The 20,231-nt window shown below is 40.8% G+C and overlaps 1 protein-coding gene and 1 long non-coding RNA gene across 14 annotated transcripts in view; one reads left to right on the forward strand and one right to left on the reverse strand.

Moving 5' to 3' along the window:
* Window positions 1-7,884, reverse strand: part of MCM9 (minichromosome maintenance 9 homologous recombination repair factor) — a 115,965-nt gene extending 108,081 nt beyond the window's left edge. For 8 of the 13 annotated variants that reach the window (XR_005353829.1, XR_005353830.1, XM_038526654.1 and 5 more), the window contains exons 1-2: window positions 7,867-7,882; window positions 4,291-4,609 (exon numbers count right to left, since the gene is read on the reverse strand). Coding sequence is in view for 11 of the 13 variants with exons in the window: in XM_038526654.1 (XP_038382582.1) it covers window positions 4,291-4,594 (304 nt within the window). In the remaining 2 variants the exon portion in view is untranslated. Of the gene's footprint in view, window positions 1-4,290; window positions 4,610-7,281; window positions 7,409-7,866 lie in introns of those variants that run through there. The other 5 variants (XM_038526659.1, XM_038526658.1, XM_038526660.1 and 2 more) reach the window with 3 other exon arrangements.
* Window positions 7,635-20,231, forward strand: part of LOC111096168 — a 66,452-nt gene continuing 53,855 nt past the window's right edge. Inside the window, exon 1 of the long non-coding RNA XR_005353833.1 lies at window positions 7,635-8,003. This is a non-coding gene — a long non-coding RNA (uncharacterized LOC111096168). The remainder of the gene's footprint in view (window positions 8,004-20,231) is intronic.

Genomic DNA, 20,231 nt, shown 5'->3' on the forward strand with positions numbered 1-20,231 from the left:
CAGGAGAATGTGACCACATCTGAATCCTAAGGACCTACCTACCACCTACAGGTCAAGTAAAGGAAGAGGCGCCTAAGAGGGAGAGAAGCCACAGCCAGAAAGGGAGGAAAGAGCAAGAGAGTGCTGTCTGTGGGGCCAACGCTGGAATTTTATAAGGTGGGAGGAGTCAATAGTATCAAACTCAGCAGGGAAATGAAGTGAAATACTGAAAAGTGACCCTCAGTTTGGCCATGAGGCTGTCACTAGTGATGATGGCAAGGGTGGTTTCAGTATGGTGGACGTGAAAGGATGAATAGGAGATTATCATGAAGACTGGATATACTCTGTCAGAACATTTACTTATGAAAAGAACAGTGAATGAAGGGGGACCTGAGGGTTGAAAGAGATCTTTCTCCTTCTACAAAATGGGAGAAACCTGAAAGAGAAAATTCCGATAGAATTGCCAAAAGGATTCACAGTCTAACCTACCACCGCCCCATAGAGTCCATGCTCCCCTAGGGGTTTGGCCTGATTGGTGACTGACTTTAGAGCACATAGTTTACCCACCTCCCTACCTTGGTCACTTACTCCATCCTAACTGACCTTAGGATGCGGGGTAATGTCTCATCTAAATCAAGGTTTTAATTATGGGACATGGCTGAGCTTTAGGAAAGCTCTAAATCTCTTGAAATTCAGGTACAAGGTTATGTATATACACATACCTGTACTTTCTGGAGAGGGTCCATAACCTTCTCAACAAAAAACCCTGAAGAACTTATTTAAATACTCAGTCCCATAGTTCTATTGGCTTGCATGACTCCAAGAACAGAAGAAACTTACATTGTGGAAACAGTTACTAAATCTTCCTCCCTTCCCCTAATTTAATAGTAATGCCCTAATCTCTCATATCTCTATTCATATCCCTGGTCTTAGCTCACATTCTACAAGGCTTCCTCCAAATGCTTTAGCATGACAGTGACTTTCATAATCACCTACTGACTGTACTGCTCATTTAAGGCCTTAATCACATATTGCTTTGCATTGTTCCTTGAACCCTTGATATGTGGGTAGGAGACTCCCTTCTTGAGATCCTTTTTATGCCTCTCTCTGCCTAGCTCAGTGCTTTAATAAGTACTTTACCATAAGGAGAAAATTAATGAATAAATGAGACAGGGGAATGGGCTTTCCTCTCTCTCTAGCCTCACCTTTAGCAAATGTGGCCTCAAATTTCCCAGTCCAGAACAAAATGCTTGGTTTTTCTGTGCAGAGAGGGACTTTACACCTCCGTACCTTTCCTTAGGCACTTTACTTGGTCTGGCAAACTCTCTCCAGTTCACTCAGCCAGGAAAGTACATTCGAGTTTTCCTTTCTACAAGAAAATTTCCCCAAGCCCAGGCTAGCACCCACAACAAAACAAATGGAGTAAGCAAGCAAAATGGTCAAATGAATATGCCATTGTATAAATAATGCCTTTTATGTCTAGAGAAATCTACTGCCAGAGTAAAAACGAAGGTTCCAGAGACACCCATCCATTCCTTGCAAATGATAACCCTGGCCGATGCAAGCTGGGTCATGACAAGTCTACACAAACTGGTTTTATTTCAGTCAACATAAGGAGATGTGCTAGAGAGATATTACACACTTGCGAAGAAGGCAGGTGGGAGGTGGAGGAAGGTAGGACTCAGTTCCAAGGGTCTCACATATGCTCACCAACCCTTTCTGTGTTATTCTAGAAGTGTAGCCAGGATGAATGAACTCCTTGCTGCTCACCCCCAGCAACGGTCCTACGTCTAACACAATTACAATGTCTTTGAAGGAAAAACTATGTAAAGATTACAACCAAATTTTCTAAGAAAATCTGCTTCCAATTATCCTCTCTACTTTTACAATACAGGGCAATATATCACTTTTAATGTTCTTGCACTGGAAACAAAAGAGCAATTTACATTTTACTGAATCATGTACATAGTGCCTGTTAGGAGAAATTTGCTTTTTTTTTTTTTTTTTTTGAGCAAATGTGTCTAACATATGACAGATTAAGTGATTATTTTGTTTTTGTTTTTGTTTTTTTTTAGGTAAGTGATTATTTTGTAAAGTAACTGTATTATTTTAAGAAAAAGATAATAAAGGTGAGTATATTTCTGGGTCATCAGATTCTTTTAATTTCAGAACATTATGATTTTTAGATAAACAAAATATAAAGATAAAGGCAACAAAATGTTAGCAAAACGGACCATATAACAATCAAAATTTTAATACTAAAAAGATACTAAGAGACAATGTTTTGATGGAAATGTCAGTGTATGTTAATCTTTCTGTCTTACTATCTATGTTACTAAGTATGTTCTTCAACTATACCAGTGAAGGGGTGGTGGTAGTGGAGTGTGGCGGACATCAGGTGCTAAGCCACCATTAGTGAACACAAAAACCTTTACCATTCCCTGATTCATTCAATGATCAAGAACAAAAAGAAATTTTGGAAATAGTCTGTGATCTGTCCATATCTATGCTAGTGATATGTCCTTATCAATGATTTTAGGCCCCTGGTTTTCAGCATGTAGTTCCTGGAACAGCAGCATCAGCATCACCTGGAAGCTGTTAGAAATGCAAATTATTGGGCCCCATGCCAGAACTTCACAATTACAATCTCTTGTGGGTGGGGCCTGTCAGTGTTTTAACAAGACTTACAGTTGATTCTGATTGCCATTAATGTTTGAGAACACATGAATGCTATTTTTTCCTTCTCATTTAGTTTGATGCTATCTGGGTATTAGAACCCCTTTCATCAAAACCACGGAAAAGGTAAGTAAACTTTAATCTAATAAAAATCCAAGAAAACAAAGAGCAATGTATATCGTAGAAAGACAACTGGAAAATGTCTTAGGTTCCTAAGGAGCCTGAATCACAGAGGCAACCTATGTTTTCATAATTGAATGCCTTGCCTGGAGTCCACGATGAAGGTGCAATATAACTAAAACCAGACTATTTCCATCCCTGGTTCATTCTGCCTGGGACACCTCTATCCTTGCCTTACCCTCTCTTCTTGAAATCTCCAGTGAATCTGCTAGAATTCATTCCCTGTTCTGCTAGCACATATCCTGAGTGAGGCACAAATCATATAACATAAAAGCTGCCACTAAGCTCCTTCATGATTAAGTTTAATATACAACAGGCCATGTATCTTTGGGCATACATACACCAATTGTTAAATATTTGACATAATATGTTTGTAGGATGAATATACCATGGTAGTAACATAATTTGTAATTTACTTTTTCAGAGAAGAATTGGGGGAAAAATAGGCTAAATTTACCCAAAACCAATAGGGTCACCTAGGCAGGCAAAATTTTGGTATTTAAATTGAACATTGAAAAATATCTAAACATAAGGATAAGGACAGCCTAAAACCATCCCTAAGTGCCATTTCAATAACATTAACTAAACCCTCTTTTAACAACATTTTTGCAACATTATTATAAGGAAACATTTATTCTTGATCCTACCAAGAGATGATCTAGTGTCCTGTCGCTTAAAGATTTATAATATTCATAATTTTATTCTAGATAAAATACTTTTTCAATGAAATCAAATGTATGGTCTTTTGAGGGATCTTAATTGGTCCCCCAAAGAGTTGTACTATACTGATTCATCTTTTTGGAATCATAAAAAGCATTTTTGTTGATTACAAATCCCCACCTTTCTGAAATGTACTATATATTTTTTTGACATGTACTATATTTTTAAACAAAATGATACATGTGTTCTCCAACTTAATCTGCAGTAATTCAAAGATAGAGCTTTGCTACAAGCTGACTGCTCCACTGGAGCATCTAAAAATTAAGGTACTTACTCTGTCATTCATTCAACAAAAATTGAGTGCCTAATAGGTGGCCAGCATAATGCTAAACTTGATATATAAAAATAATAAATTCCCTAAAATAGTTTTGAAGATTACAGGGTAGAATCTACCACTTTTCAAGTTCTTTGTGGTATCAATTTTTTTGTTAGTTCAAAAACTTCTGAATTACAATTTTATACACACATACCCATGTGTGTATATGTGCATATTAACATACTGTCACCTACATTCTCTTTCCCCTCAGATGGAATGGCTAGTATCCCAGCCTTCCAAACGTCCAGAGGAAACAGTTTAAAACCATTACTTTGCTCTAAAAGTGACCATCAACTATATAGTAGATATATTTTTAAGTATAAATATCAATTATTTCTTAGTGCTCTGAATTCAGTGTGTTAGAATCTCTTCAAACATTCCTGGAGAGTAAGTGGCAGTAAAATCCTTAAGTGATTCACCTGATATCCGGGCATGAAGATTCTGCTTCATAGAGGCACCCTCAGGCTGAGAAAGGGACTGGAGAATTGTCAAGGCTGATCTTCGCAGAGCACTATCAAACACTGTTAGTACTTCATTCGGGAATGCATTGAAATATTCCCCAATTTCCATGTTGGTCTCAAAAAGGGTCATGGCATTAACCACAACTGGGTAATGAGCATCTTCATCTCTTTCCTTCAAGATTAGAAGAATATCATTCTTATGGTATTCCGAAACATAGGACTCAAACACTTGACCAACCAGTGTGACTTGATCACTATTCATCTTGAATCTAGGTGACTAAAGAAAAAGACCATATTATATCTCCGATATTGCAGACTTAGACAAAAATTAACAAAAAAGATTGGTCGTATACTTTTGATATAGCAGACTCAGACACAAGTTAAAAAAAAAAGTCTGACTGTAAATTGTTAGGGGTCCCACCATAAACTGAAAATATTATCTGAATTGAACTCTTAATTAGATCTGCATTACTTGTTATAATCACTTAGTAAATGTATTTTTTAAGAAAGGGAAGTCAAACCAAAGAATTATGTTGGTACTGATCAGTGAAATCCACATGGTCCAATCAATGCCTTTTCCATATCTCTTCCCCAAACTTCCTCATTAACCCTATGATATGTTATGTAAAAGGCCCTTCTCTTTTCTTTAACCACACTCTATATACACATTTGCTCTCAAGTGTAAAATCTTAAACAGCAGTCTTTTGGCTAAAGTTTCTTCCAGTAGACTTCTTTGCATGTGTCCAGATTCTAGGTTTTATCCAAAGAACGTATCTTCCCCTCTCTCTTTGACTCTCGCTCATCACACATATTCATGTGTTTTCTGCTACATAAATGGAACATACATGGATAGCCAGTTCTGACTTGAATAGCTAACAAATTGCTTCTGAAATTTACATTTTGAGGTGAATTTGCTTCCCATTTTCTCTATGTAACCTAGGAAACCTATTGGCCTTAGCAAAAACAGCTGTCAAAGAGTATAAACTAGATAATTAAACTGAAGGAAAGGAAATAAATGATAACTAGAATTGAAAGTAAACATTTTTTATTTTATTTTTATTATTTTTTAAAATTTATTTATTCATGAGAGACACAGAGAGAGAGAGGCAGAGACACAGACTCAGGGAGAAACAGGCTCCATGCAGGGAGCCCGACGTGGGACTCGATCCTAGATCTCCAGGACCATGCCCTGGGCGGAAGGCGGTGCTAAGCCACCGGGGGCTGCCTGAAAGTAAACATATTATATTGTATTCTCCTCTCATTCCCCTAGTAATATATATATGTGTGTATTTTTAAATTTGCACCTACAGATTAAAAAGGCCGAGCTTCATTCTACTTTCATGTACACAGACAGATATCAGTCATGTTCTGGGTACTATGTTGGGAAATAAAAAGCACAATAAAATATCCTTAATAGCCTCAGAGAAAAACCAAGGGCCAGATGCAATGAAACAGTGCCCTAACAGTGGTAAAAATGCAATATGAATAGGAGCACAAAGGAGAGAAGGATTAAATTTAAGTGGACTGACAATCCCAGACGTGGCAATGGGCAGTTCCAAATAAACTGCTGAAATCAATCATCTAAGAAACTCTTATTTGGGTTGGAAACAGAAACTGGAGGACAAACGTACTTTGACTTATTTATTTTGACTTACTTCATTCAACCAACAGTTTGGTATTCAGTTCAACAAACGGGTGATAAAAGACAAAGTTCACATTTCCGCATCCTAACTACATGTTACAAAGGCTACTTATTAGCAATATTTTGCCTTTTCTGGGAACCAACTATTGGAGAAGATGTGGAAGGAGTAAAGGGGGGTATGTATCATAGACCAAGAAGTCTCACAGTTACAGGATGCCAGTGTGAGCCTGACAGACCGGTATGTGTATACCGGGAGAAGTGAGAGAGAGCAAATTGCGGCCACTGCATTGATAAGTAAATTGTTCTGATTAGATAACATAAATCCAGCCAAGCGTAGAGCAGAAAAACCACTTAGAAATAAGTAATCAGGGGAATCCCTGGGTGGCTCAGCGGTTTGGCGCCTGCCTTGGGCCCAGCGCGTGATCCTGGAGTCTCAGGATCGAGTCTCACGTCCAGCTCCCTGCATGGAGCCTGCTTCTCCCTCTGCCTCTCTCTGTGTGTCTCTAATAAATAAATTAAATATTAGAAAAAGAAAACCTAACCGGACTCCCAAGAGTTGCTGCTACAAGAGACTCTCGAAGGTTCTATAAATGCATATTAAATTCGGGAGTTCCAAGTTTAGCAACTTAAAAGACAGTTCCACATAGGGCAGAAAAGGGGGAGGGGGTGGTGGCTGCAGAATTCGTGGCTCAAGCTAAAGCCAGATTAAATTCGCCTGGTGTTTTCTGAAATGGAAGCTTTAAAAAAAAAAAAAAGATTCCCTTTCAAAAATCTGTGTAGAAGTGCTCGACTGCCTCTACGCAGCTCCTCGCCCCACGAACACGCCCCCTACGGTCGTACAACTGCTCTGAAGCTCCCCGTCCTTTCACTCGTGGAGCGTCCGAGGCGGAACCGCGAGGACGAGCGAGCGGCTGCGGCTTCTGGGCCACCTGAGGCGCCCACCGGGCCCCGAGGCGCCCCCCGCCGGGCGCCCGCCGCAGCCCCCGGGCCACGCCCCCTGCCGCTCCCCGCGGCCCGAGGCCCGCCCCCTCGCCGGCGGCCCGCGTCTCTCGCGCGCCGCCTTCCCGCCAGCCCGCCCGCCCGCCCGGCTCCCCGCGGGCGCTCGGCGGACGGAGCCGGCTCGTCCTCGGAGGACGCGGCCCCCGCCCGGCCGGCCCCCGGCAGGGCCCTGACGGGCAGCGCGGCCGCCCCAGCCACCCCCGAGTTGAGGAGTTTGGGAACTACCCAGATGCGGGCGACACTGGGGACCGGCTGCGGGAGGGACGGAACGGCGGGGACGCCGACTCGGGGCCGCGGCTGTCACTTACTGGCGGAGACGCAGTGTCGGCGGGCACCGGGAACACGGCGCGCCCGAGGCCGACGGGCGCCCAGGGCTCGGGCCTGGCGCCGGGGGGCTCCCGGAGGCCGCGGGGGGCGGGGCGGGCCGCGGGGGCGCGCAGGCTCCGACGGGGCCGCCTCGCGCCCGAGCGAACTAGGCGCCGCGCCGGCTCCTCGGCCGGGCCCGCGCCCCCGACGGACGCCGAGCCGCGCGCCGCCTCAACTTCGCCGCTCAGGCGGCTCTTCCGGGTGGAGGGGCGGGCGGGCGCGCGCTCCGCCTGGTGCCGCGGGACGCGAGGGGGCGGGGCCGGGGGCGGGGCCCGAGGACTTCCGGGGCGGGGCCAGGGCTGCGCCTCCCGCCCAGGTGGAACCGGAGGAGCCGGGCTGGCGGTGCGGTGGGTCAGGTGGCCTGAGCCGGTTCCCGCTTTTGGTCCTGGAACTCCGGCAGACGCCAGGTCGCAAGGGGTTTCTGCTGTGTTTTCTTCTAGAGGTTGTAGGAGGAAGGTACAGAGTTCCCATATACCCCACCCCCCGCCCCGTAAGCCGTATTCCCCGCGCGCCCAGGGGCAACATACTTTCCCCGGAGGGGAGCCTTCGTTACCACCAGGGAGCGCGTATTGAAACATCATCCCCCAGAGTTCGTGGTTCGCAGTCTGGTTCCCTCGTGGTGGTGTACCTCCTATGGGTTTTAACAGACGCGGCGTAGTAACAGGTACGTAGTAACGGTAACAGGTACCTGGGTAACGGGTACACAGCGCGGTGGTTGGGCTACGCGGAAGACTTTCCCTGCCCTGAAAAGCTGTGCTGTCTCCATCCCTCTCTCTCGCCGCATCTCTAGCAACGGCTCATCTTTTTTACCGTTTCCATCGTTTTTCCTTTTGCAGGATGTCCTATATAATTGACTCAAATAGCAGGTTTGAACGGTAGGGGTCCACTTATACATGGGTTTTTTTGTTTTTTTTTTCAGTACTGTAAATGGATTTTTTCATGATTTTCTTTTTAATTTTTTTAAATTTTTAAAATATTTATTCACTTGAGACACGGAGATACCGAGAGAGAACGTGAGAGCAGAGGGAGAGGGAGAAGCAGACTCCCCACTGAGCAGGGAGCCCGACGTGGGGCTCGGTCCCAGGACTCCGGGATCGTGACCTGAGCTGAAGCCAGACTCTCAACCATCTGAGCCACCCAGGAGCCCCTCTATCCTTTTTTAAAAATATATATATATATATTTTTTTATTTGTTTATGAGAGACACACACAGAGAGAGGCAGAGACACAGGCAGGGGGAGAAGCAAGCCCCACGCAGGGAGCCCAACGTGGGACTCAATCCTGGGTCTCCAGGATCACGCCCTGGGCTGAAGGCAGCACTAAACCGCTGAGCTACCCGGGTGCCCCTCTCTTTCCTTTTTTTAAAGATTTATTTAAGAAATATCTATATCCCACCTGGGGCTAGAACTCATGATCCTAAGGTCAAGCATCCCTGGTGCTTCTGAGTCAGCCAGGCACCCCTCCTTATGATTTTTTTTTATCCTTATGATTTTTAAAGTAACATCTTTTCTCTAGTTTACTGTAATAATACAGTATATAATATGTATTGATAGTTTATGTTATCACTAAGGCTTCTTGTCAACAAGCCATTAGTAATTAACTTTTTGCAGCAGAATCAAAGTTGTATGTGGATGTTTAACAACTGCAATCCCTGTGTTGTTCAAGCGTCACTTGTAGTAAGTAGCTTTTTCAGATTGTCTTCTTTCGCTTAGTAATACACATTTAAGTTTCCTCCATGTCTTTTCATGGCTTGATAGCTCACTTCTTTTTTGGTGTTGAATATTAATTCATTCCATACTTTGTCCACTTACCTACTGAAGATATCTTGGTGGCTTCCAAGTTTTGTCAGTTATGGATAAAACCAAGTATATCCATCCATGCACAGGTTTTTATGTGAGTATGAATTTTTAGCCCCTTTGGGTAAATACCAAGGAGCATGATTTCTTCTTGAATGAATTTCCTGGTAAGGATATGTTTAGTTTTGTAAGAAACCACCAAAATGTCTTCCAAAGAGGTCGTACAATTTGGCATTCCTGACAACGAGTGAAAGTTTCTATTGCTCTACAGCACTTGATGTTGTCAGTATTTTGGATTTTGGCCATTCTAATAGGTGTATAATGGTAGCTCATTGTTGTGTTAATTTGCATTTCCCTGATAACAAAGGATGGTGAACATCTTTTCACCTGCTTATCTTTGGTGAGATGTCTGTTTGCACATCTTTTATCTGTCTTTAAATCAGGTTGTTTTTTTATTGTCTAGTTTCAGGAGTCCCTTATCAGACGTATCTTGCAAATATTTCCGGTCTGTGGCTTATCTTCTTTTTCTTAACATTGTCTCTCACTGAGTAGATTTTTAATTTTATCCAGCATATCAATGGTTTCTTTCATGGATTGTGCTTTTGGTGTTGTATTTAAAAAGTCATCACCAAAAAAAAAAAAAAAAAAAAAAAAAGTCATCACCAAAAAAAAAAAAAAAAAAAGTCATCACCATTCCCAAAGTCATCTCGGTTTTGTCCCGTGTTTTAGGACTTCTGTAGTTTTGTATTTTACACTTAGGTCTATTATCTACTCTGAGTTAATTTTTGTGAAGGGTGGCAAGATCTGTGTCTAGATTGTGTGTGTGCACATACGCACACATGTGGATGTCCGGTTGTTCCAGTACCATTTGTTGAAAGACTGTTTTTGTTCTATTTGTTAAAGATCTATATTATCTTTGCTCCCTTGACAAAGATCGGTTGACTCTCCATATTTATGTGGTCTATTTGTGGGCTCTCTATTCTGTTCCATTAATCTATTAGTCTGTTCTTTCAATGATACCACACTGTCTTGATTACTGTAGTTTTATAGTGAGCCTTGAAGTCAGAGTGTCAGTCCTCCAAATTTATTCTCCTTCAATATTGAGTTGGCTATTCTAGGTCTTTTGCTTCTCCATATAAACTTTAGAATCCTTTTGTCAACATCCATGAGATGACTTGCTGGGATTTTGATTGAGATGGGATGAAACTATAGATCAAGTTGGGAAGAACTAATGTTTTGACAATATTGATTCTTCCTATTTATGAATATGGAGTATCTATCTCTCCACTAATTTAGTTCTTTGATATCTTGCATCAGAATTTTGTAGTTTTCTTCATATAGGTTTTGTACATACCTTGTTAGATTTATTTATTTATTTTAAAGATTTTATTTGTTTATTCATGAGAGACAGAGAGAGAGAGAGAGAGAGAGAGAAAGAGCAGAGACACAGGCAGAGGGAGAAGCAGGCTCCATGCAGGAAGCCCGATGTGGGACTCGATCCCAAGACTCCGGGATTATGCCCTGAGCCAAAGGCAGATGCTCAACCACTGAGGCACTCAGGTGTCCTGAGATTTATACCCAAGTATTCCTTTTTGTGTGTGAGGGGGGTGCTAATGTAAATGGTAATATGTTTTTAATTTCAAATTCCATTTCTTCACTGCTTATGTATAAGAGAGCAGCTTACTTCCACGTATTTGTATCATGCAGTCTTGCCATAATCACTTATTAGTTCTAGAAGTTTTATATGTAGATTCTTTCAGATTTTCTACATAGATGATCATGTTATCTGCAAATAAATAGTTTTACTTAAAAAAATTAAAATAAAAGATTTTATTTATTCCTGAAAGACACAGAGAAAGGCAGAGACATAGGCAGAGAAAGAAACAGGCTTCCTGCTGGGAGTCTGATGTGGGACTTGATCCCAGGACCCTGGGATCACGACCTGAGCGAAGGCAGATGCTCAACCACTGAGCCATCCAAGCACCCCAATAAATACAGTTTTGTTTCTTTCTTCCCGATCTCTGTGATTTCTATTTTCTTTTTTTATTGTGTTAGCTGGGACTTCTAGTATGATATTGAAAAGTAGTGATGGGGATCCCTGGGTGGCGCAGCGGTTTGGCGCCTGCCTTTGGCCCAGGGCACGATCCTGGAGACCCGGGATCGATTCCCACGTCGGGCTCCCGGTGCATGGAGCCTGCTTCTCCCTCTGCCTGTGTCTCTGCCTCTCTCTCTCTCTGTGACTATCATAAATGAATAAAAATTAAAAAAAAAAAAAAAAAAAAGCAGTGATGAAAGGGGACACCCTTGCCTTGTTCCTGATCTTAGTGGGAAAGCGAGTTTCTCACTAATAAATATGATGTTAGCTGCCAGGATTTTCAGTACGTGTTCTTTATCAAGTTGAGAAAGTTACTCTGTTTCTAGTTTGCTGGGAATTTTTAATCATGAATCAGTGTCAGATTTTGTGAAATGCTTTTTCTGCTTCTCTTTAAAAAATCCCATGATTTTCCTTCATTAGCCTGCTGATATGATGCATTACAGTAACTGATTTTCTTTTCTTTTCCTTTTTTTTTTTTAAGATTTATTTATTTATTCATGACAGAAACAGACTAAGAGAGGAAGACTCCTCACAGGGGAGCCTGATGCGGGACTCGATTCCAGATCCCAGGATCACAACCTGGCCTGAAGGCAGGCACCCAATCGCTGAGCCACCCAGGCATTCCAGTAATTGATTTTCAAATATTGAAACAGCCTTGCATACCTTGGATAAATCCCACTTAGGTGTGGTGCTTAATTCTTTTCATACATTATTGGATTCAATCTGCCAATATTTTGTTGAGGATTTTTTGCATCTAAGTTCATAAGAGATACTGATCTCTATTTTTCTTAGAGTGTCTCTGTCAAAAAAAAAAAAAAAAAAGAGTGTCTCTGTCAGATTTTGGCACTAGGGAAATGCTGCCCTGAAAGACTGAGTTAGGAAATAGTCCCTCTACTTCTGTGTTCTAGAAGAGATTGTAGAGAATTGGAAAAGTTTTTTATTTAAATGTTTGGTAGAATTCACTGGTAAACTCAAGTAAGCCTGGTCCTTTCTGTTTTGGGAGTTACTAATTATTGATTAAATGTCTTTGATAGATATAGACCTATTTAGATTGTTTCTTCATCTGTGAATTCTGACAGTATCTTTCAAGGAATTAGTCCATTTCATCCTGGTTATCAAATATATGGACATAAAGTTCATAATATTTCATTATTATCCTTCTAATGTCTAGGGAATCAGCAGTGATAGCCTCTCTTTCATTTTTTATATTAGTAATTGGTGTCTTTTTTCTCCTTTAGTCTGGCTAGAGGCTTATTGATTTTTATTCTTTTTAAAGAAACAGCTTTTGGTTTTGTTGACTTTATTGACTTACTGTTTTTTGTTTTATTGATTTCTGCTCTAATTGTTATTATTTCTCTTCTTTCATTTACTTTGGATTCATTTTGCTCTTCTTTTCCTTTTTTACCGAAGGTAGCAGCTTAGATGATTGATATTAGGTATTTCATTTCTAATACATGCATTCAATGCTATAAATTTTGCTGTAAGCACTATTTCTGCTGCATCCCACAAATTTTGAGAAGTTGTGCTTTCATTTTCATTTAAAGTTCAAAGTAAAAAAAAAAAAAACAAACACCAAAGTTCAAAGTATTTTTAAATTTCTCTTGAGATTTCTTCTTTGACCCATGTGTTGTTTAGAAGTGTGTTGCTTGATGTCCAGGTATTTTGTGATTTTTCCAGTCTTCTTTCTGTTATGAATTTCTAGTTTACCTCCATTGTGATCTAAATAGCAGCCATTTATGATACCTGTTCTTTTAAATGTGTTAAAGTTCGTTTTATGGCTCAGAATGTTGTCTCTCTTGGTGAATGTTTCATGTAAATTTGAGAAGAATGTAATCTGCTGATATTAGATGAAGTAGTCTGTAGATGTTCATCATATCCAGTAGATTGATGGTAGTGTTGAGTTCAATTCTGACCGTAACTGATTTTCTTCCTGCTGGATCTGTCCATTTCTCTACTGGGGTGTTGAAGGCTGCAATAGGATACAACTATTTCTCTTTGTAGTTTCTTTTTTTTTTTTTTTTTTTTTAAGATTTGATTTATTTATTTGACAGAGCAAGAGAACACAAACAGAGGGAGTGGCAGAGGGAGAAGCAGACTCCTACTGACCAGGGAACCTGATGCAGGGCCTGATCCCAGGACCCTGGAATAGTGACCTGAGCGGAATACAGATGCTTAACTGACTCAACCACCCAGGTGCCCCTCTCTTTGCTGTTATATCAATTTTTGCTTCACATATTCTGAGGCCCATACACATTTAGGGTTGTTATGTCTTCTTGGAGTGTTGACCCCTTTCTCATTACATAATGCCTCTCTCTGATCCTGATAACTTCTCTTGCTTTGAAGTCTGCTCTGTCTGAAATTAATATAGCTACTCCTGCTTTCTTTTACTTTGTATTTGCATGGTATATCTTTCTTCATCTCTTTACTTTTAATCTTATATGTCTTTATTTTATCTCTATAAGATTTCTTATAGATAACATACAGCTGAATGTTGTTTTTCAATCTCCTCTGACAGTCTCTGCCTTCTAATTCATATATTTAGACCATTGATGTTCAAAGTGATTATCAAGGGGATCCTTGGGTGGCTCAGCGGTTTAGCACCTGCCTTCGGCCCAGGGCGTGATCCTGGAGTCCTGGGATCAAGTCCCACGTGGAGCCTGCTTCTCCCTCTGCCTGTGTCTCTGCTTCTCTCTGTGTGTGTCTCTCATGAATAAATAAATAAAATCTTAAAACCCAAAGTGATTATCAATATAATTGCATTACTATCTACTATATTTGCTAATCTTTTCTGTTTGTTGCCTTTGTTCCTGTTATTGTCTTCCATATTTTTCTGTCCTGTGTGGTTTTAATTGAGCACCTTATATGATTCCATTTTCTCTCCTTTGTTGGCAAATCAATTATGCCTCTTTTTTTTTTAACTTTTTTTATTGGTTGCCCTAGAGTCTGCAACATACACTTATGGATATTTATAGGGTAGTGCAAGCAAGTACCTTAACAGTGACAAAGTAAGCCTAATTCTTCCTTTCCATCTCGTGTATTAGTGGTAGTTCATTCATTTTGCATAGATAAGCCTATAAGACATCAACATACACAAATACATTGTTGCTGTTATTATTTTGAATAAATTGTTATCTATTAAATCAATTAAGAAGAAGAAAAATAAAAATTTTTATTTTACTAGCCCTTCTTCAGGGCTCTTCCTTTATTTTTTATTTATTTATTTTTTTAAAGATTTTATTTTATTTATTCATAGAGACAGAGAGAGAGAGAGAGTGAGGTAGAGACACAGGCAGAGGGAGAAGCAGGCACCACACAGAGAGCCTGACGTGGGACTCGATCCCGGGTCTCCAGGATCACGCCCTGGGCTGCAGGTGGCGCTAAACCGCTGCACCACCGGGGCTGCCCAGGGCTCTTCCTTTAGATCGGACTTTCTGACCTATATAATATTCCTTCTTTCTAAAGAACTTTTTTTAAAAGATTTTATTTATTTATTCATGAGAGATACAGAGAGAGAGAGGCAGAGACGCAGGCAGAGGGAGAAGCAGGCTCCGTGCAGGGAGCCCGATGTGGGACTCCATCTCTGAGACTCCAGGATCACGCCCTGAGCCAAAGGCAGACACTCAACCGCTGAGCCACCCAGGTGCCCCTCTTTCTAAAGAACTTTTAACATTTCTTACAAGATAGGTTGACTTGTAACAAATTCCCTCAATTTTTGATTGTCTGAGAAAGTGTTTATTGCTACTTCACATTGCAAGAATAATTTCTCAAGGTACACAGAACTCTAGGTTGTTGTTTTTTTTTTCTCAACCATAAATATTTCACTCTACTCTCTTCTTGCTCATATAGTTTCTGAGAGGTTGAATATAATTTTCATCTTTGCTCCTCTATAGGTGTTTTTTCTCCTCTGACTCCTTTTATGAACTTTTATGTTTGTCTATAGTTTGAAAATAATATGCCTATGTGTAGTTTTTTGGCTTTTATCCTGGTTGCTATTCTCAGAGCTGCTTGGATCCTTGGTTTGGTGTCTGACATTAATTTGGGGATGTTTTTAAGCATTGTTGCTTCTAATATTCCTCTTTTTCTTTCTGTCTTCTCTTTTTGGTAATTCCCATTACAGATATGTTACACCTATTGTAGTTGTCCCAGGGTTCTTAGATATCCTGGGGCTTTTTATTTTTCAGTCTTTTTGTCTTTTCAGTTTTGGAATGTCTATTGACATATCCTTAAGCTCAGAGATTTTTTTTTCCTCAGTTGCGTGCGATCTACTGATGAGACCATCAAAGACATTCCTCATTTCTGTTACCCTGTTTTTAATCTCTAATATTTCTTTTTGGTTCTTACAATTTCAGTTTCTCTGCCTGCATTTCCTATATGTTCTTGATGCTATCTATCCATTAGAGCCCTTAGCATATTTTTTTTTAAAGATTTTATTTATTTATTCATGAGAGATAAGAGAGAGAGGCAGAGACACAGGTAGAGGGAGAAGCAGGCCCCATGCAGGGAGCACAACATGGGACTCGATCCCAGGTCTCCAGGATCACACCCCGGAGCTGAAGGGGGCGCTAAACCGCTGGGCCACTGGGGCTGCCCAAGCCCTTAGCATATTAATGATAGTTATTTTATATCCCAGTCTGCTAATTCAATATCCCTGCCATAGCGGAGTCTGGTTCTAATGCTCTGTTTTTTTCAAACTGTGTGTTTTTTCTTTTAGTATGTTTTCTAATTTTTGGTTGAAAGATGAACATGATGTACTGGGTAAAAGTGCTGTAAATAGGTTTTAGGAATGTGGTGGTAAGCTGTGGGTGCAGGCAAGTGTTTTGTAGTCCTATGATTAGGTCTCAGGCTCCAGTTAGCTTTTGCTTCTGGACTGTGAACTTCACCTGTTCTCAGTCCTCACCCCCCCCATAAGTGGGACAGGATGATTATAGTGGGCATGAGTTGGGTATTTCCCTTTTTTCCTCTAAAAAGGCTAGAGCCAGCTGGAGCTGAGGGTTTCTCTACCCCCAGATCAATTGGGCTCTGATAAGCCCCAGTAGGTTAGGCTCTGGTTAACTAGTTTCCCCTGAAGGCAGAACTTTTTTTTTTTTAAGATTTATTTATTTACTTATTATGATAGAGAGAAAGAGGCAGAGATACAAGAGGAGGGAGAGGCAGGCTCCATGCCGAGAGTCCAACGCGGGACTCGATCCCGGGACTCCAGGATAGCGCCCTGGGCCAAAGGCAGGCGCCAAACTGCCGAGCCACCCAGGGATCCCGAAGGCAGAACTTTTTAAGAACAAAATGCCCTGGTGTGTTTCTAAATGGTTCCCTTCTTCCAAACCCCGCCAGAAGCACAAAGGGATTTTGTGAGGACCCCGTGAACTCCTAGAAGTAAAACTCTCAGAAGTGTGACTGTGCCCCTCTGAAGCTTTTTATCTTTTTTGGGCTTGCTCACACCAAGCCTCCAGTAATTCTTCAATTGCAGTTCAAGTTTACCTACCCTGGCGTCCGTTCTTGTGGAGGTTTTCAGTTCAGTTTCTGCTCCGGTAAGTTGTGATTTTTCTGTATTAGCCTGTTATCCAATTTTGGGTGCAGGGAGCAGTTGTTTGCTCTGTGACCTCTCTTTTATGGATCTAGGAAAAGTTGTTGATTTTTTAGCTTTTCGGGTTTTTTTTTTACCTCGTAGGGTGAAGTGGCAACTTTCAGGCTTCTTAAATGCTGACCAAAACCTGGAAATCTCATTTGTCTTTTAAAGAGACTTAAATAGGGGCACCTGAGTGGCTCAATTAAGCGGCTGCCTTTAGCTCAGGTCACCAACCCAGGGTCCTGGGATAGAGCCCACATCAGGGATCCCTCCTCAGCAGGGAGCTTACTTCTCCCTCTCCATCTGTCGCTCTCCCTGCTTGTGCTCGCACTTGCTCTCTCTCTCAAATTCTTTTTTTTTTTTTTTTAAGATTTTATGTATTTATTCATGAGAGACAGAGAGAGAGAAAGAGAGAGGCAGAGACACAGGCAGAGGGAGAAGCTGGCCCCATGCAGGGAGCCCGATGTGGGACTCGATCCCAGGACTCCAGGATCACGCCCTGGGCCAAAGGCAGGCGCTAAACCACTGAGCCCGGAGTGCCCTCAAATAAATTCTTTTCAAAAAAGATTGCAATAATAAGAAAGTAATCATATGTATTTACCCATGTGGTTATAATTTCTAGTCCTTCCATTATTTCTTCAAATATTTTCTGTACTTCCCCCTTTTGATGGTTCAATTACGCATGTATTCTTTTGATGTAATTTTTCTTTTGTCTGATTTGCCATTAATATTTCTTGTAATACAGGTCTTTTGGTGATGAATGCATACAGCTTTATATGTCTGAAGATGTTATATATATATATTTTAACTGAGATATAGTTGATATACACCATCATAGTAGTTCCAGGTATATGACATAATGATTTGATATTTAGGTATAACACATATATATATATATATTTTTAATTGAAGTGTAGTTGATACACAATGTTATATTAGTTTCTGGTGTAACATAGCAATTTGACAAGGTTATACGTAATGCTGTGCTACCACACGTGTAGCTACTGTCATGATACAATGCTATTATATTGACTCTGTTCGTTATGCTATACCTTTTGTGATTTATCCATTCCATAACTAGAAGCCTGTATCTCCCATTCTCCTTCACCCATTTTTTCCATCTCCCCCACTCCCTTCCCCTTTGGCAACCATCAGTGTGCTCTCTGTATTTTTGAGTCTGTTTCTGCTGCTTATTTGTTTTTATAGTCCACATATAAATGAATCACGTGGTATTTGGCTTTCAGTGACCTTTCACTTAGCATAAGATCATCTAGGTCCATCCATATTGTTGTAAATGGTAAGATCTCATTTATTTCTATGGCTAATATTTCATGGTGTGAAATCCTCTTTATCCATTTGTCTACCAGTGGACACTTAGCTTGCTTCCATATCTTGGCTATTGTAAGTAATGCTGCAATAAATACATGAACGCACATATCTTTTTGAATTAGTGTTTTTGTTTTCTTTGGGTAAATACCCAGTAGTGGAATTCCTGGATCATATACTGTTTCTATTTTTTTTTAATTTTTTTTTAAATTTATTTATGATAGTCACAGAGAGAGAGAGAGAGAGAGAGAGGCGGAGACATAGGCAGAGGGAGAAGCAGGCTCCATGCACCAGGAGCCCGATGTGGGATTCGATCCCGGGTCTCCAGGATCATGCCCTGGGCCAAAGGCAGGCACGCCAAACCGCTGCGCCACCCAGGGATCCCCTTTTTTTTTTTTTTTTTTAAGTAGGCTCCACACCCAGCACAGAGCCCATTGTGAAGCTTGAACTGAGTCCTGGGATCGAGTCCCACGTCGGGCTCCCTGCATGGGGCCAGCTTCTCCCTCTGCCTGTGTCTCTGCCTCTCTCTTTCTCTCTCTCTGTCTCTCATGAATAAATACATAAAATCTTAAAAAAAAAAAAAAAAGAATTTGAGAGAGAGAGCAAGTGCGAGCACAAGCAGGGAGAGTGACAGGGAGAGGGAGAAGTAAGCTCCCTGCTGAGGAGGGATCCCTGATGTGGGCTCTATCCCAGGACCCTGGGTTGGTGACCTGAGATCAAGACCTGAGTTGAGATCAAGAGTTGGACACCTGACTGAGTCACCCAGGTGCCCCTATTTTTAATTTTTTGAGGACCCTCCATACTGTTTTCCATAGTGGCTGCACCCATTTACATTGCCATGTATGAGGTTTACTTTTTCTTCACATTTTTGCCAACACTTATTTCTTATCTTTTTGATCCTAGCTATTCTGACAGGTATAAAGTGATATCTCTCTGTGGCTTTGATTTGCATTTCCTTAATAATTAGTGACATTGAGCATATTTTCATGTCTCTGTTGGCCAGCTGTATGTCTTCTTTGAAAAATGTCTATTCAGGTCCTCTGCCCATTTTTCAAAGTAGGTTATGGGGGAGTCTTTTCTTTGGTGTTGTGTAAGTACTACCTATATTTTCAATGTTAACTTCCACCAGATATATCATTGGCAAATATCTTCTACCATTCAGTAGGTTGTCTTTTCATTTTGTCAATGTTTCCTTCAATATGTGAAAGCTTTTTATTTTGATGTAGTCCCAATAGTTTATTTTTGCTTTCATTTTCCTTGACTGTGGAGACATATCTAGAAAAAAGTTGCTAATGATGATGTCAAAGAAGTTACTGCCTACGTTTTCTTTTAGGAGTTTTCTGGTTTCAGTTTTCACATTTAGGCCTGTATGGTGTGGTCTAGTTTCCTTCTTTTTCATGCAGCTGTCCAGTTTTCCCAGCACCATTGAATACGTTTACTTTTGCCTCCTCTGTTACAGATTCATTGACTGTATAATTGTGAGTTGATTTCTGGATTCTCTATTCTGTTCTGTTGATGTGTGTGTCTGTTTCTGTGCTAGTACCATCCCGTTTTGATCACCACAGCTTTGTTAGAACCTATATTTTTGAAAGGCCTTTTTACTGGGCATAAAATTGTAGGTTAACACGTTATTACTATTGTTGTTTTCTTGGCCTTACAGACCTTGCTCTACTGTCTTCTGTCTTGCACTATTTCCAGTAAGAGATCTATTGTCCTCCTTATTTTAGTTTGTTTATAAATAACACCCTTCCTCTTGGCTCCTTTGAAACTTTTCTCTTTATCACCTGTAGAGCAGCTTATGACTTTCCTTGATGTATTTTACTTCATATTTTTTGAGCCTTGGATTTGTTGAATTACTTGGATCTGTGGATTTATGGTTTTCATCAAATTTGGAAAATTTTTGGCTTTTATTTCATCTAAGATTTTTCTTCTGCCATCCATATCCCTATCCTTTGAGAATCTCCAACTATACATATTTTTATGCTATTTGACATTGGCTTACAGAACTCACTGAGGAAGAATTCTGTTCATTTTTTGGAGTCTTTTTCTTTCATTTCAAATAGTTTCTATTTCTGTGTCTATAAATTCACTAATCTTCTGCAGTGTCAAATCT

This window comes from Canis lupus, chromosome 1 (assembly GCF_011100685.1).
Source record: "Canis lupus familiaris isolate Mischka breed German Shepherd chromosome 1, alternate assembly UU_Cfam_GSD_1.0, whole genome shotgun sequence".
Classification (NCBI taxonomy): domain Eukaryota; kingdom Metazoa; phylum Chordata; class Mammalia; order Carnivora; family Canidae; genus Canis; species Canis lupus.